Source organism: Lutjanus erythropterus, chromosome 5, assembly GCF_056507025.1.
Source record: "Lutjanus erythropterus isolate fLutEry1 chromosome 5, fLutEry1.hap2, whole genome shotgun sequence".
Classification (NCBI taxonomy): Eukaryota; Metazoa; Chordata; class Actinopteri; order Lutjaniformes; family Lutjanidae; genus Lutjanus; species Lutjanus erythropterus.
The window spans coordinates 32,688,101-32,706,437 of record NC_139321.1 but is presented as its reverse complement, the minus strand read 5'-3'; the positions used below and the strand labels follow the sequence as shown (position 1 = coordinate 32,706,437).

At 38.1% G+C, this 18,337-nt stretch overlaps 1 protein-coding gene across 1 annotated transcript in view; it reads left to right on the top strand.

Annotated features, from left to right (window-relative positions):
• Positions 1-18,337, top strand: part of fam13b (family with sequence similarity 13 member B) — a 99,334-nt gene that overhangs the window by 45,031 nt on the left and 35,966 nt on the right. The window contains exon 7 of the mRNA XM_084719676.1: positions 9,704-9,825. Within this exon, the coding sequence (XP_084575802.1) occupies positions 9,704-9,825 (122 nt within the window). The remainder of the gene's footprint in view (positions 1-9,703; positions 9,826-18,337) is intronic.

The following is an 18,337-nucleotide window of genomic DNA, read 5'->3' as shown; positions in this document are numbered from 1 at the left end:
TACACATTTCATTTTTTTCTCCCTCTTGCGTTTAGAAATACACAGCCACACTGTTGATTTATTTACTTTGACAGCATTTTATGAGTGGCTGGAGAGAATACGAATATAAATCCGTCTCTAACACATTTGAAGGTAAGGATGAAAGATAACTCACGCGGCCCACTCACTGCAGGAACGTTAGGCCAGAGGGCTAAGTAAACGATACAGTCACACAGACAAAAATGAACAGGAACAGTTTAGACCTTCACACTAAGAGCTTTTTTTCGGTGCTCAAAGTCTGCCACTAAAATGTTTGTTTTGAAAACTCAGTTTTTTCCTTGCTGTTTCCCAACTACCCTCTGGCTTAAAAATGATCTCGTCTCCAGCACGGCTATCAGGGTTTTTATTCACTGCTCATTTATGTGGTTTAAGCCTTAAAGGGTTAGTTTGGATTATTTGAAGTGGGGGTGCATGAGGTGCCTATCCAGATGCTCCCAGGAAGTAGCAGGAGTACTGGTGTAATTAGTTAAGTTAAGCAATCTTGTACTGTGGACAGCATCAACAGCAAAGGTAGTTTAGGCACTCATGCAACTCAATGCACTCATTATTTAGGATATTTTAACCACTTTACCTTGGTGTCCAACAGCTTTTCCTACGGGAAATTGCAGTTATATACATATCTGTCACAACCAGACTCCATTGCCATAATGTAACATTACCTCGCAGAAGACGAAGGCCGGGGGCTTTTATCCCTTTAAATTGATAGGACAGTTGAAGATATGATAGGAAAGCTTGAGAAACAGTGGGTGATGATATTCGGCAAAGGTCCTGAAGCAGGAGTTGAACCCACAGCCTGTTGAGCACTCATAGCCTTGGTACATGGAGTGCATGCTCAACTAGCTGGGCTACCAGACCACCAGTATACTTGCCTTTAGCTACACGCATCCCTATGCATAATGGTTGCCTTGCATATCCTGCGTCCATTTGGAGCAATGATTGTGTGCGTCCTCAGAAATTAATGATATGCATACGCAAACGTGTGGTTAAACAGCAAGTCTATCTCCGGCCTACAGGTGTCTGACTGTTCGCTGTTAAAGCTCCTCGGCTGTGAAACAATTTCAGATTGCTACATCAGTATCTTCTTTTAAATCTTTTTCAAAGACTTATTGTTATCAAAAAACTTTTTTAAAAATAATTTTCTGTTAATCTTGATTTTTAACTATTGAGTTACACTGTACTTACCTTTAGTGTTGCACAGTTTTATGCCACAAATTGTTTTTAAATTTTGTCCTTGGTGTGATTTTTAATCATCCACTGTTATACCTCTTCATTCTTTATGCTTGCCTATTTATTTATTCAATACTGGGTACTTTATTGTTGTGTTTTATGAGTAAAGCTCTGTGGGGAATCTGAACTTACCCTTTAAAACACTGAAGTCACAAAATAACAAAACCAAACTAATAGATAGATGCAGCAGTTGGTCGGCAACTCCCCTGTTTCAAGAGGTGGACCTTTGGCTAAAATAGGTTTTGATGCTGGCCCTGTCCACAGCAGTACCTTGTTTATCTTCTGTGCTGTTCCTCCTGTCTGCTTCTCAAAGGAGGTATGTTGACTGCCATCTGCTGTTGGTAATACACTGAATATTGACATGAATATTGATAGTGACATTCCTTCATCACCTAAATGTAGTGTGTTAAATAGTGCAGAATGTGACTGACAACAAGAACTACAGTAGGTCAGCTTTTCTGCATCCACCAGCACATTTCAGCTTCCGTCCATCAGTATTCTTCTGTAGTTTCCTCTCGTGCACAGACCTGCAGAACAGGGCCACATAACCAAGGCCAAAGCTGAGAACTTGTGTTTCCAGTGCAAACAACAAAGAAAATTAAAAAATGATACTCTGCACTCATACATGCAAAAAATCCTGAGTAGTTCAGCAACACGAAGATCCTTCCCATGCAAAGTTTTCCAGCAGCAAATGGCATTAAACATGAAGCCAAAAAATCCATAAATATTAGATTTTCACATGAAAAGCTGTAATGATTAAAAGAAAAAACATAAGCCAACTCATATAACCTCCAACAAAATATTACTGTCTTTTTTGTTGGTTTTCTCAATGTTGAATATGATTAAGACTGAGAAAAATGTATATATGATAGAGGTTTCAGTGTAGTCACTATATTGATGTTTATCTATCATCAGAATTATGTACAAAGGAGCCTTGAAAACCACAGATGTAGGCCACAGTTTGAGACTTGTAATGTCAGTCCCAGTCAGTTGTCATTGTTCTGTGTTCTTGGCCCACTAACAGTTCAACTAGTGATGTCAGTGGGACTTGTTGTTTCTCTGTTTTCCACCCCGAGATCCTGGACCGGACTGCTAAACCGGGGCCAAGTTCAAGACCTTTTGTTCCAGGCCACTCTCTGCCTTGTCGTTTCACCCACACGGGCACACACTCACACCATACAAAGATGTACTTGTATATCAAAAGCCTACATACCACACAGAAACACTCACAGCAGGTCCATTTTTTTAAACTCGAGTTAACATGATTAAAATTTTCCACAGTCTTAAATAAGGGGATAATATTTCCAGCTCTATGAATGACCATTCCAGGTCATCCTGACAGAGGATTTAACAACTCTTATCCCCTAATATTGTTACATCACCACAAAGGCCTTCTGATAACTTACTCAGCAGAGCGTTGATCATATTCACAACGCTGTTCTCACCATCTGAATGAATTCCTGTAGCCCAGGGGACAGTTATATATCCATTCATATTGTTCTATATGTCAACTCCTACAGTTCACTGAGTATACACAAGGGGAGTCATATTTATAGAGACTTATTTTTTCATATCACTCACTGATAGGCGGTCTTGATAGAATGTGCTCTTGGTATCTCTTTAATCCAAGGTTATATTCATGGCATTGTTTATTCATATTACTGGTGAATAGCTTTGAATGAATTTTACATGATAATGTAACATGACTTTGAATCAAGGTCACCAAGTTCTCTTTAAAATGAGTTATTCTGCACATGAAATCAGGAACAATTCTGGAACAGAAACAGAAATAATGCTGATAGCTGATGACAGCAGTAAGCTGTTTGTTCAATGACTCTAGAATATTTTTCTATTGCTCAGTTGGATTCATTGTAGTGGTGTTATCCCCATCTGTTTGTCCCTCACTCTCTTCTAGATAATAGACTGTTGTTCAATTTCAGGTGGGAAATTGAACCAGGGATACTGCACTTATCTGATACTCATTTAAAACCACTAGGCCAGGGTTATTCAATTAAAATTCAAAGAGGTCCAGTTAGAGAAAATTTCCTAAAGCAAAGGTCCGGAACATCATAATGTCTAACTTTCTCAAGTGGGCCAAACCAGTAAAATTTAAGTATAATCTATCGATTATTCTGCTGATTAATCGAGTAATCAGATAAGAAATATTGCATGTTCTGCATTTTTTTCTATTACATTACTTTTGCTTTATTTAAGAACAATGGTAATATACAAAAGAGAAGATAAGACAGGTCTATTAAATGAACAACTATAAATTGCTAAAGTAAAAATACTCAGCAAAGTAACTTTACTTTTAATGTAGATTTACTTTTACTATTTTCACTTTACTTTTTACTTTTCTTTTCAAGTAAAAAGGTAAAAGTAAAGGTGGTAATGTCTGCAGAAACCACAAACAGAAGAGTGAACTAACTCTTTTAACTGAAACAGTCACCAGAATATTTTGTTCACATGTTAAAATCACAACATTTTTCTTCTGGAGCAGGACAGACGCTCCCAGACCCCCAGAGGACAGGGGACAGAGGACAGAGGACAGGGGACTGGTTTACCAACATGCCACCTTTTTCTCCTCTTATGTGTTTGCACGTCTGTATTTAGTATAAAAAAAATAACAATAAGAATACCATTAAAGTACAACAACAGCAATAAAAATGTTGATTTTTCAAAAAAGGAAACAATAACATACAAAATTTTTAAATTGTGATTAAGTAAAAACACTAATTCCACGATGTAAAAATATCTAAATAAAGAATGTGAGTATTTTTCCATCACAGCAGGTCAGTGATCAGTGTTTGAGTGACTCTCTGTGGATCAGTGAATAGTGTTAAAACATCGGCACCGCGACATGATTTTCTATTTTTGGAGCTGCGCACCTGCTGTGAGAAGGTCTTAAAGTTTCTCACAGAGAAACACAGACTCTCCTGTTTTACGTATAGACAATTGTTTAATTTTATAAGTGCATCTGGTTGGTGTCGATGTCATCAACCATCACGTTAGTTTCTGTTGTAATAAACTCGTCATTAACAACAGTCTCCTCCACACGCAGCTTCTCTGCAGTTGGTCTGTGTGTTTCCTGATCAGATAAACCAGCGGCGGAAAGACTAGAAAAGTTGCGCCAGTTAAAATTGAAGTGTCCCGTCTAAATTTAAAATCTATTAATAATTTATTGGTTATAGGTCCGGGTCAGTATAGGACGGCGTGTGGGTCCGGACTCGGACCACGGTCCGCCATTTGGGGACCCCTGCACTAGGCCATGGTTAACATTGATGATTTGATTTTAAACGTTATTATTGTATATGAGTAGTAAGGGTGGCATATCTATGTTAATGCACAATTGTGGTAAGCCTTTTTAACATATGAAAGAGACATATGATCTACATTAAAGATACTACAGGGAATTTTAAACTGGTTATGAAACAGTCTTAGTGTAATATTGATGGCTCTATATGAGTTACATAAACAAATGTGACCATCAGCAAGATTGATTATTGATACATAGTTACTCTTAATGTCTGCCACCAGGTCGGAATTTCCTTTAAATCAGATGAAACATTTTATGGCGTGCAGACCGCAAATGGTCACATTTTCCCATGGAAAGTTACATCAGGCAAGGGGTCTCAAACGGCTGGCCAAGGGCTCATATCCTGTCCTCATCCCCCTCCCTCTGGCCCATGTCATGGTCCTCAAATTTAATATAATCCAGTCTGTAAAGTTATGTTGTTTTGTTTAATTATTTTTTATATACACACACACACACACACACACACACACACACACTAATACTCAAATATACTGATATTTTCTTACACTTTTGTTAATCAAAGTGACAATAGTTTCAGTTTCAGTCCAATCCACAGCTAAGTAAAAAACTGTTAATTGTGACAAAAATATATTAGAATAAAAAAAAGTACATTTTCAGAAATCTGTTTTTTTTTGTTGTAGAACTTAGCCACTGAAGTGGCCCTCCTGTGAGATGACAATACCAGCAATGGCCCCAAGCCAATTTGAGTTTGCAACCCCTGCGTTAGGCAGTTAAGAAGAAACAGGAGGAGATTTTTCTTTAGATTTGAAGTTATATTTTGTGGTTATGGTGTTAGAAGACTGCTGCTTTTGTCCACAGGGGCCTCCAAAATCAACACAATGTGGAACTTCCATGTAGTAGCTTTAAAGATATCTTCAGTGCTTTTAGGACTAGCCAGTAGATAATAATGATGGAATACATTTATATATTGTGTCATAATTGCTTGAAGTGCAAAGAATGAAGGGGGTGAAACTAACCTGAACCATCCCCGGTGCAGCTCCCACCTGAGTCATGCAGGGCAGCCATTATGCTTGAGGTGAGGTGAGGGAAACACAGCCCGTTACAATGGCGGAGGATTAGGTGGCCAGATGGAGAGAGCTGGGTTGGACATTTTGCCAGGACAGTGGGGAACCCCCTACTCTGTGCCATGGGATCTTTAATGACCACAGTGAGTCAGGACCTCAGTTTAAGGTATCTGAAGGATGACATGCAGTGTCCCTTTCACTGCACTGTGGTCAAGACCAAAATTAGCACCAGCCAAAAGATGGTAAAATATCAAGGGGTAGATGAATTACCTTCACTCCCCAGCCAAACAGCCAAAACACAATGGTAGTCATTTGAGTGGCTGTTAAAATTCATAAGTCATTTGGCAAAAATAAATAAATTTTGGACTCTGGCCAAGGAGTTGAGATATTTTTATTAGGACTAGAGGGAAGACAGACCACTGTAGACTCACCAACACGACTGGCAGCAACTTAGTTTTTCCCAGGAGGTCTCCCATCCAGTCACTAGCCAAGCTCACACCTGCATAGTTTGAGTTATTCAGCAGAAACAGGAGCCATGATATCATAGCTTCTGACCAACCTTTGAATGACTCATCTCGATTTATAAGTGTGGCTAGTCGAAGCTGAAGTTCAAGATATCACCATAGTTCTGTCTAGTCATAATTTCAATTAAAAGTATTTTTAATTCAGCACATTTAAAGTTAGAATCAGGATTTGTCAGAGCTGTTCCTAAATGCACCAGTGAGAGAGTTAGTTGTTGAATTTAAGTCCCAGGATGTCAAGTAAGTTTTTGCATGGTAAAGCATCCCAAGGACAGTTAAAAATGACAAAGTAAGGTAATCCAGGCAGCAGGGTCTCTGCAGATACAGACACCGGCACACACTTTTAGTGGGTCATAAGTGATGATTGACGGCCATTATATCTATATACAAGTCTGATTTTTGGTTTATTTTTAATTTTTAAGATAATGCTGTTAAGATATCTTGATAATCTTTTTGGATATCTCAAACTAAGATATTTATTATTAAATTGTGTGTCTGCAATAATATAGTAAGTGGAGATACCTTGAATTTGAGTTATTGCTGCCAGTGTTCCTTTGCCATATAGCCTAATTTACCTCTGACATTCATTGACTTATTCAGAGGCCACATGACAAATAAATTACAGGGGGAGTTATATATGGGGAGCAATAAAACTGAAACTTATTGGCACAAAACACATGGTCATTTGCACAAGTAAACAAGGCAGCTTTTGAGAACACTTGTTTGTCTTTTTGTTCATATCATATATACACAGCACACTGAAGTGATAAATCATTATTTCTCAGTTTTTTACACCATTTAGTCATTTTGTAACATTTTACACACACCTACACATGAAGATGCACATCACAATGTGGCTGTGCTTGGCTGCACAACAACACAATGAACATTTTTGTTGCTAAGATGAGTTTGAGAGGCTTTTTAATGTTTTGGAAAAGAGACAAAATGAGACTGAAGGATTTCTTTACCTAATCTAATCACATTCACACACACACACAGAGCGAAGTGTTGTGAGTCATCCTCCCTGATCTGCACATGTGACGATGCAAGAATTCCCTGACAACCAATCAGAGCTCTTGGAACAGAGGTGTTGCCGTAGCAACGACACAGTGACAGGAGCAGATGGGGTTGCTGTTGAGAGGAGTGAAGGAGGAGAGAGAATAAAAACGAGGACAAAACAGAGCGATACAGAGGAAAAAAGAAAGCCTCACAATGACAAATGTGGTTCATGACCTTTTCACCCGTGTTCCTGCCCGGGTTTTTCCAGGTCTTTTAAGTTTCGACTGATAAAACGGCACATGAAAAAGCTTTTGTGACCATGCGTAGAGCTTGAATCACTGGTATGCTATCAGTCGTGGATGTTACAAAACACATGTCATTTGTTCAGTAAAATATATAAATGACATGGGGAGAAAGGGGCTGTCTCTCATTAATAAACTACTGCTCAAGCATTCCCGTGTCTTGTTCACATGCTGTCAGCTGTATTATGATGACTTATTTCTGTCTACATATTTACCCCCCCTTTCTCCTTTCCGTCTCTCATTTCTCCTCTACTGTCAGATTCATTACGCTCTTCCCTCTATTTCTCCCTCTGTCTCTTACATTTAAATCTCACTTAATTACATAGTAATGTCAATTTTCAGTAATATATTCTCTAAATTGTAAGTGCAGTTGTCACAACTGTCCTCACAACTGTGACATATCTGCAAAAGGTGTAACTCATCCAAAACATTTAATTCATTTTTCATAACCAAGTCAGTAATTTGGCCAATGCCACCAAACTGAAAAGTTTTTTTGTCATTGTGGGAGCCATACTGCTCAAATCTGTTTTGTTCTACTTTGTTTGTTGACTGATCACTGTACTATACAAGAGTGTCAGTTTTGTTTAGCTGAATGCTATTGTGGATCACACTAACCTTTTTACTTCGATTCAGATTTCAACAGCGGGTAAAAAGTCAATACTGTACAATTCTGTATTACACAGAAAAAGACACACAAAAAGCACATTTGTATTTATTTAGTAATGTGTTACATGTACTGTAAACAGAAAATTCATATTTGATCTTACATTACTGTCACTTGGCAGGTAATTTGCCAATTTTCCAGACATCTCACGATCCTTCTGACTTTTTGGGTTTTAAGCAGGAGGTGTCAGAAAAGTTACCACAGGGATAACTGGCTTGTGGTGGCCAAGCGTTCAATAGGCAGATTTTGATCCTCACAACAAAATTAATGTTAGTATTGATGCAAAAATCAATATAAACCACTTGTTTCCTCGATGTCTTTCTGCACTCTTAGTGATTATAATCGGCATGTTTTGTTTTGAGATTTTTTCATTGAACATAATGCGGATTTTTTTTTTTCCTTCTGATATTTTTTGTTTTTAGTAATATTTTTCTGTATTTTTGATCTTTTTTTTTTTAACTCAAATTTGTGGGGTTTTTTTTATTTATAGTTATTTATTAATATTAAACTTACCTGTGACAGTTTGATCCCCTGCTGTCATTTTTTGATTTTTTATATTTATGTTGATAAAGAATATGGTTTGATATAGAATTGAGATTTTTTTGCCCCCTAATTGTGGCACTGGCACCAGCTCCAAAAATGCAACTATCAGACATGGGTACATTGCTAAGTCAAATGAAAATGATATATCACTTAGCCCTACTTTATCCCCTCCTTCCCTCTTCTCATGTTATTTTTTCATTCTGTTTTTATCTCCCTGCTTACCACCCCTGTATCTGTGGTGTCAATGTTTTACTTATTAGCTTCATCTATATTTAGAGGTCTTACAGAACACAATGTAACATGTCGTTCTTGTCATACACACACATGCACACATACACATGCACAGACCATCATCTTGCTTCACAGTTACATGTAATGTCTACAAATTCAGGGAGTCGGATTGAATTGCTATTCTGCTTTTTTTTTTAACTCAAAGATTAGATCTTAGAAATCTGCTGGATAAGACAACTTTTGTACCAAATTAGTTAAGTAAATCTAAAATTATAATTTACACTGATCTCTCTCCTGAGGCTGTTGAATGTCAGTATGACTAACAGGATAAGCTACTCCTGCTTGTTTTACCTTGAATATTAAAAAAAAAAATACTAACACTATAATACCAGCATAGTACATTATTACATTTGGCATACAGGTAACAGCAGAGAATATAGAATATCCTTTTTCATCTGTTTTGTTTTTCTTCACTTAAAATCAGATCATTTTGCAGGTTAGGTCTTCAAAGTCCAGATGAAACTACATTTCAAGAGTATCTAGCATGACAAGCCAATGTACGGTGCTTTTGACTGGCGATGTGATATAGAAGGGTTAAAAAGGCATTTTTCATTTTATCTCAACCTCAGATTTTCATTGCAATCTATGAACACTACTCATATTACGCTTTAGTAAACCGTTCAGATCAACTCCCAAAAAATAACTTTTTCAGACTAGAGGGAAATCCATGTGTAGGAACTGCACCTTTAATCCTATAATTAATAATGTCTTCACTTACTTTTTCACCTCAGTAAGTGGAGCATTTTTAGATATTAACCTTTTGTGCCTGTCTACAGATTACAGAGCTGCTGGATGACGAGAGGTGTGAGGCAGAATGTGAGGAGCTGCCTCAGGACGGAGAGGAGGGTCCTGCTTCCTCTGACTCACCACAACACACTGATGACAGCCCTGCAGCCAGGTGAGATTTAACCACTGGATCTTATATTATTATATAAGACATTTCCTTTCTTATGCCATCCCATAATGGGATTGAGAAAGATCCCAGACTGGACTGCCTTTAAAAACTGACTGACTTATGTGGGGCAGTAGCTCAGTCCGTAATTACCTGGTTTGGGAACCAGAGGGTGGCTGGTTCACGTCCAACACGACACAATATGGATTGTGGACTGCTAGCACAGAGATGTGCCAGTATACATCCCTGGCACTGCTGAGGTACCTCTGAGCAAGGCTCAGAACCCCTAACTGCTCAGAGTAACGCTGTAAGTGGCAGCCCTTTTCTGACACTTCTCTGTGAAGATGTCCTGTTTGATAGGTTCCTGTTTGAGCATGTGTCTATTTCAGGCCTGTGTGTGTATAAAACAACAACAGGGTGAAAACATATGCCTTCCTTCTTCAACATTCATACAACATTAAACATAGCAGGAACCTCATCCATTATGCAATCACTGAAATGTTGGAATTTATAGACCTTTGAGCATGAAATGCACATTTATGGGATCAGAATTATCTTCATTTCCATGTAACTGCTGCTCCTCTTAAGCTAATAGTTGTCTTCTTCCACATAGCTAGTTACTTTGCACTGTGCATAGCCTGAAAGGCTGTCACACAATGATCAGCCCTCTCACTAACAGCCTAATTTATTCCATCATGCAAAACTGGCATATCTGTTCGTTCTTCCTGGGAAAAACAGTGTGAATGCATTTATTTCATTGTGAATTTGAAAATGGTTGGAGGGCCCCCTGGCCAGACCGGATTTGGCTTTTAGTACTGCGAGTTGAGTGTCATTGGTAGACAGACAAAACTGACTGATGTTGTTGTTTCTTGGCACAGGAGAGATCAGGGTAGTAGTGTTTTCTTGGAACTGTTCGTGTCATTGGAAAGGTTTAAATCTATGCAGCTCTAAATAGGTTTGTCCACCAGGGACACCTCAACCGATGAAATATTAAGCTTCTATATTTATTTATTAGTGTTTGTTCTATATGTTCTGGATACTTGGAAATCTGACATGTCCATAGTCCAGACCTTTATTAGTTATGTAAATATATTAAGAATTTGTGTAAAGGTAAAACAAATGCCATCTTTCTATTAATTCTTGCACTGCTTTTCAAAATTCACTGTAAAGTAGTCTTGTCAGTCTTCAGTGTTGAAGATGAGGATAAAGACAAAAATGGTCTGCCACACTTTGGCTCCCTTCAGTGCAGTTTTAGTACAACCACAAGTGATGTTTTGAGCTTCATTACTGCGGTACCAACACCTGACTCAAATGGTATTTGGATGTGCACTGACTATTGTATGACTACTATACATTTTTTGAAGTAATGACAATACAATCATTCATGAAAAATCCAACAAAAATTTTCAAGGTCACAATTAGAGCAGTTTCCATTTGCACTAAAAGCTGCAAAGCTCATGTTCTGACCTGTTGATGTTCTGTAACTGCTAACCAGCCAGAAGACAAAGGTCTGACGCACACATGCAGACACTCACGTACACCAGATAATGAGTCTCCCTCCAGACCGAAGGACTAGAGTTCAATCACCCTGAAGGAACATGAAGGTCTTCTCAGGTTCTTCTGATCTGCTGATCCCCTTTAAGTTGATTACTGAGCACAACAAGCAGAGATCTAAAGTGGACAGAGAGGGTGTATCGGTTAGTCTTGCACAAAGGAGATGATAATACTGTATTGTAAAGTTGTGAAGAGTCTTTCACATTTTTCGTAATATAGAGTAGACCTGGGAAAGGTATCGCTTTAGTCATGCTGCTAATGTTTTTTTTGTTTGTTTTTTGTTTTTTGTTTTTTTTTACTACATCATTACTTCTGAGAAACACGGTTTTCTGATTAAGTTTTCAGTCTCTGCTGTACTGGCAGAAAAACTCAGAACAGAACAAAAAGGAAAGTGAGTGAGTAAATTTATTTACAGAGATAAAAATTTAACATGGCATATCAGAAGGCAGAACAGAAACAAACAAAAGAGCAAAAACAAACCTCAACAAAAGTGAAAAGATGAATCAAAAAAATGAATGGGAATATCAATAAAAGTGAGTCTCGAAGTTTTTCGGGTTGTTCAGAGTGAATTAAGAAATGGGCTTGTTTTTACTCAAATTTATAATTAGTTTCTATGTAAAATAAAACTAAAAAATTCTCAACTCTTAAACCACATTAACTGTCAAACTTTTATGCAAAATATTATTTTTATAATTTTAAATTAGCCCGAATAGATTTAATGGTGGTTTATGCTCTGTATTGCAGCCATGCTGCTGCACTTAGTTGTGGTGAGATAATTGTCATTTATAGCTCAAAGAAGCAGCTTTATGCGTCCAATTTTTTTCAATTACTCTGTAATGTTAGTTGTCTTTCAAGAACACAAAGCAAGCTGAACTGCATTTAGTCACCTAGGTGGCCAAGGCTGCATTGCCTTCTTTTTTATCCAGTGTCGTTTCGTCAACCACAAACACATTTGATAAACATCTTGATGTCTTGGATCCTGATTCATGGTCGTTTAAACCAGGGATCTTGTAAAAGCGGAGTTTGTTCAGCTCTGTGTACACTGCATTGTCCCAGTTGTTCGGTAGCTTGCTACCTGTTAGATAAAGACAAGGTTGTAAAGCAGAGTGGGACAATAAATCAGTCCACTGTGATGTTTTGCACGCTCACTGTTCTCTTCCTGTGTGTGCTGTGTGTGTGCTGTGTGTGTCAGGGTCATGCTGCTAGCCTTGTCCTACTGGCCTTTAAGATGATTACAGACAGTAATCCATAATCCATGTACACACACACTCATAGTTTGTTGCAGTACACACATTCATGCTCACATCGAGCATATAGCAGATGCAGTTTATCTCTCTGTCGCTGGCTGTAACACAGAGACAGAGGCATGTATTTGAATCTACTGGATCTAGACATTTTGAGCATGTTGCCAGGTTGCTGTTGTCTCATTTCTGTTACTATGCCACTGTGCCAGGGTTCAACAATACATAAAGTCGTGGATAACAGCAAAGTCCAGGTTGTTGCATGTGTCATCTGTGCACAAGTGTCTGCATCTTTGGCATCTAAGTGGTTTAGTAGTTAATACATTGTTTATGGAGCAACTCGAAAGGATTCCCCTGTGTGTGTTTGTATTTGTTTAACTGGAGGAAGGCTTTAGGTCACAGCTGTTGTCCATCGGCACTCAAAGCTTTAATCACTTCATATGAAGTCGTAAGAAATTATTTAAATTGCACAATGCTGGGCAGACTGTTTTTTATCTCTTCAGTCTCGTGATTGCTTTAGTTAGTATTACGGTCTAACCTCAATGTCTGGTCTGGGGGATTAATGCTGTATTAATAGACCCTGTACTTGACAGCCTGCACTAAAAAAGCCATTCAAGTAATGTAGACCCAGAGCTTTAGAGGATACATCTGTTTAAATCACTAAAAATATCAAGCACTCTGACTTCTTTTGAAGCCAACAAGCATTTAGTCTCATCGTTCACTTGACCTAAAATAAAACAATGTGCATGCTGTTTATATTTTATATGGAAATCTGCTTATTTAGGTTCCAAGTCCACACATAACAAACCTCAGACATGGCCCTGAAGCTCTGTAATTTCAGTAGGCATGTCAGATAAGAGGAAAATCTGTGATGTACTGTATCATTGTTCAGTGACTTGTAATAAATAAACAAAATGTGTGCATAGTAGCTTTTTTCCTCTGCAAGTTTCCACACCATTTCAGCATATTGGCATATATATGTAGAAATAGACAATATGAGAGCTCCTCAAATGTGAAGCCAAAACGTCTCCATCACTCCCTGGTGGCTGGCTGCAGTATAAGTTAATAATCCTGCCTCCTCAATCATAATAGATAGGATGTGGACCTAACTAAATACAGTAATTTTGTCAATTTCTTTTTTTTTTTCAAGCATCATTGTCATTGTAGGTAGTTCATATTACTCAGATGAAAGTTAATGTGTTTTTCTGAAAAGTATGTTTTTTAATTAGCTATTTGATGCTATAAAAAGGTGGTTTCATGCCATGATTGCCTGCTGAGCCCTACTTGTGAATTAAGTTGGCCAGCTGTAGGGGTGGGATAGTGCCTCCAACTTGGATCACTACTGCACAGACTTCGGCTCCAAATAATGTCACAAGCGTAAGACTGCAGCACTCGCAACATCCTTCACATCTGAAAATGACCTGTGAAACTGTGAATTTTGAGTTTAAGTCTTGACCCTGATTGGCCCTGCTGTAGCTGGTCAGTGTGGAGTGCTGAAGCCAGAGTAATAGATTGAGTTAACAATGTGAAATCAGCAGCTTTTAGTTTGTTTCCACAAAGCAAAGAAAATATATGCCTGGAAGTATGAGCACATAAGTTTTCTTTTAAGCATGTGTAGTAAAATGAATCAGTTTGCTCAAATAATATTACCACGACCACAGTGTGAATATCCTTTAGCATGTCAGTGGGAATTCCCTTTATGTGTTAACATTGAGCTAATGGACTAAATGCTACTTATTTTTATATATATTTGCCTGTTAAAATGTTTGCATGCTGAATGTGAATGCATGGTGCGTGTAAATAAAATGTTTTTTCTTTTTCATTGCCTTTCAGGCAGGAGTTGTATTTCAGCCTCAGATTTCTTGTTGGTCCCAAGACATAGGCCATCCTTAATAACAATTATGAGTTCAACTGATGTTTGTTTTCAGTAATGATTAACCTGGCAATTATTTTCTCAATTCATTGTTTGGTCTCTAAAATTTCAGAAAAGTGTGAAAAAGTCCCGTCATAATTTCTTTAAGCCAAAGTTTAAATATTCAGACACTTCAAACAACACTCCAATACACACAGCAGATAGTTTGTTTACTATGATGATTAACTAACTATCAGATATTTTAAGATAAAAAAAAAATGCTTAAACAAGTAATCCATTTATGAGAACTGCTGCTGCTTAATTATCTGTCGATTGAGTATTCAACCAGTTGTTTCTGCTCTAGTCATGTTAAGGATTTTAGTTGAAAATAACTTTGTCTCTTTGTGTGAAGAAATGTCACATCCCTTTAGTTTACAAAACATTTTCCAAACCCTCATTTTCAAGAATTTGAAGAATGTGTGATTGTCAGTTTAAATACAAAGCACTTTTCATGGACAAACAGTTGTAGGGGTGTTGTTTTGGTTTTCAGTGTCTTTTTGTGTGTTGTATCTAATATATTGTCTTATCTTCTAGAATGAAGTGTTACCCACTTACATTGTCAGTAAAGTAAATAAAACCTTAAGTACTATCATGAAAATTTTGATGAGTCACCGTACATAAGCGTTTTCTACTCCAAAGACTTGATTGTGTTGAGAATATCTCACTGCTCCATGTGTACATCAGTTATCGTTTGACACTTAACTCAGTGTGACAGCTCTGAAAGGGAGAGAAAGTTCTCGTCTAGTGACTCAACATTAACTGTAGCTGAGTTGTTTGTCTAGTTCTTGACAGACAGGCAGGTCTGTCCTCTGTGGCTGTTGCACTGCACCGTTAATAGACTCTGACAGCCAGCACACACACATACACACTCATACACACACCTTACATGCCGACAGCCTCTGCTCATTTCAAATCTATATATAATCCCTGGTATTTCTCTTCTGATCTCTCTTCTTCCCCCATCACTACTTCCCTCCTTCTCTACTCTGCTTATATCCTCTTTCTCTGTGGAAAGTATTTTTCATGAGGCCACTGAATTATCCTGGCAGGCTGAGGAAGAGGGCTCTTGGGATGAACTCCTGGCCCTGGTGAGGAGGAGCAGAGCAGGAGGGGAGGGGAGGGGAGGGGAGGATTAATGCAGGGAATGGAGAATCAGAGGGCAGAGAAGGCCATGAGGGAGCAAGGAGAGGGTGGGAGAATTGGAAAGTGTCCCTACTTGTGAACGATTTATTGATTTTCAGGGTGAGTGCAAACGCAATATCAGACCTGAGAAGGGAAAAGGTCAGCCCAGAAGACAACATTTAAACACATTATAAACCACTTGTCTTCAATTTTGTCCTTGAGTTGGAGCCTACCTGCCACACTCCCTGGTAGTCATTCCTCACCACTACAGCCATGATGCCATTCAAACATGGCTGACATGCACTATCTCATGTTGCTGATGACCTGATGATGTCTTGTACTTCCTAAAGTCCTCTCTGTGAACCCTGTCATGTGACTGTCTTACTGTTATTTTTATGTGGCCGTCGAAATTATTTCTGTCCGAGTGTGACGCTACACCACGCAAGAGCTTGATTCTGTTACAAGGTGCATGTCTGCAACCACACTGAGCAAATATAAATGCAAATATATGCACAATCTTCTCTTCTAGGGCAAGTACATTTGCTTGGGACAATAAAAATAGTACCTGGGACGCATAGATGTATCGGGGAAATTCTGGGACATTTGACAAACTTAAAAGTTATATTTATGAGGAATATATATTGTTTTAGTTGTTTTGTGTTCACACTTGAAAAATGTGAAGTGGCACCAACATAAACACTTAAAATATATTGTGTAGTACATGTGCACTATGAGACATGTTCAAAGTGTGCCTGCGTAAATTTCCAATCAGAAACAGGTGTGCATTTGCACTGCAGTTTGCAATGATGCATTTATTGATCAAACCGTTAATAATTAAACAAGAACAGCAACTCAACCAGTGACCAAAAGAATAATGAAAACTGTTTGTGGCCGAACACTTTAAGTGATTTCAGTCTTTTATTCAGATATAAGTGCAGGAAACAACTAGCAGACTTTCATGGTGGACCAGAGTGAGTCACTGTTACTGAAACAGAGTTATTAAACTTGATTTATTATGTAGACTGGGAAAAAAGGAACTTCAATTAGGGACAATAGTTGTTCAGTCTGGGACAGTTCCAAGTAGAATTCAGGGGGGTTGTGGTACACTGAGGAAAAGTTCATTTGGAGCCTTGAGTGCTACGATGTAAATAGAAAAACGTATATGAGAACAAAAGTATCAGCTCATCCATCTGCGCTGCTCTCATGTTTGAAGTTTTGCAGCAAAACAATAACCAAGCTTTGGCTGTAGTTTTTTCCCTTAACTTTATTTTAAAAAAAATGGACTCTGAATCACTCTCAGTTCTGACGTCTCAGTGAGCAACCTATGAAAGGACAGCTGTCTGAAAAGATATAATTCATATTGCTGATCATACAACATGGTATGGAATAGATGTGTATATATATCACCAGTAACCAACAACGTGAATAAAAGTCCATGACAAAATATAAAGTATGTTGAAGGAAACATGTCTGCATGACCTATACATAGACATACTGTAAATACATTATGTGGGTCAGTACAGGAATATCAGGTCTGTGCTTTTGGTGTGTTGACCTAGTTCATTGATCACACCCATGTTTTCCTCAATGGTTGACACCAGAGGAAAGTGAAATGGTGAAACATCATTTATTAGCTTACAGTAATTGACCTAAATACGATTTACATTTACTTAACATTTAAATTCTGTTCTATAGTTTAGGCCATTCCAAGCACACAGGAAGTGTTAAATCAAAATTTAGGATAAAAATATGAGACATTATTTGAAACTCAAGAAAGTTGGTGAAAAGCCTGCAGCAGTGGCAGAAAAGCTAGGCAGGGCAAATGTATTTGTATGGCACCATTCAGACGCAACGCAATTCAAAATGATTAAGAAAACAGTGAAATTGCATTTAAGAGACTATAAAAACAAAAAGCAAAAGGAAGCAAATAAATAGTCTCAGATTACTTTAACAAGAAGTTATATATCGGCTTTCTTGTAAAGTTGCAGTACACAATAATGTTTTAAGCCCTACTTTAAAAGAGCGTGTCAGCAGACCTCAAATATTCAGGAAGCTCGTTCTACAGGTGGGGAACAGACAAACTAAAAGCTGCATCACCTTGCTTGGTTCTGATCCTGGGAACACTGAAAGGGTAAAATGATTGCGGTTGGTTCTTGTATTAAAATTTGATTGTCTTTCTGGCAGCTGCCTGCAGAATCTCATTTTGTAACGTCCCTGAATGCACCTACAGGAAGAGTTTTGAAAACAGTCCCTGTCTGCTTCATAGCACATAGTATATATAATATTGTATAGTAATGAAGAAGTTGTCCTTCCTTTCTTTCCTTCGGTTTGCTCACTTCTTTCCCTCCTTACCCTGCTTTCCTCACCCTTCACTTCCCGATTATGTCGCAGACTGGGTGCCAGCACTGGGCACAATGTGTAATGTGATATACTATCTGACCTAGATAACAGCACTCAGCACGTGTGCAATCAGTTCTCACCCACAGTTCTGGTACAGCTGTCCTATCTGGCTTTCTAAGGAGCTCTCACGTTCATAGTAAATCATCATGGAAAACTGTTTATTTTAATTGTCACCACGCCTGCTGCTGCTGAAACCTCTTTGTGTCAGCATGTTGCCACTGCAGTTGCTTTCTGTTAGTCACGGACAATCACGTTAAAATTTGAGATAAGAGTTTGGTAAAAATGAAGA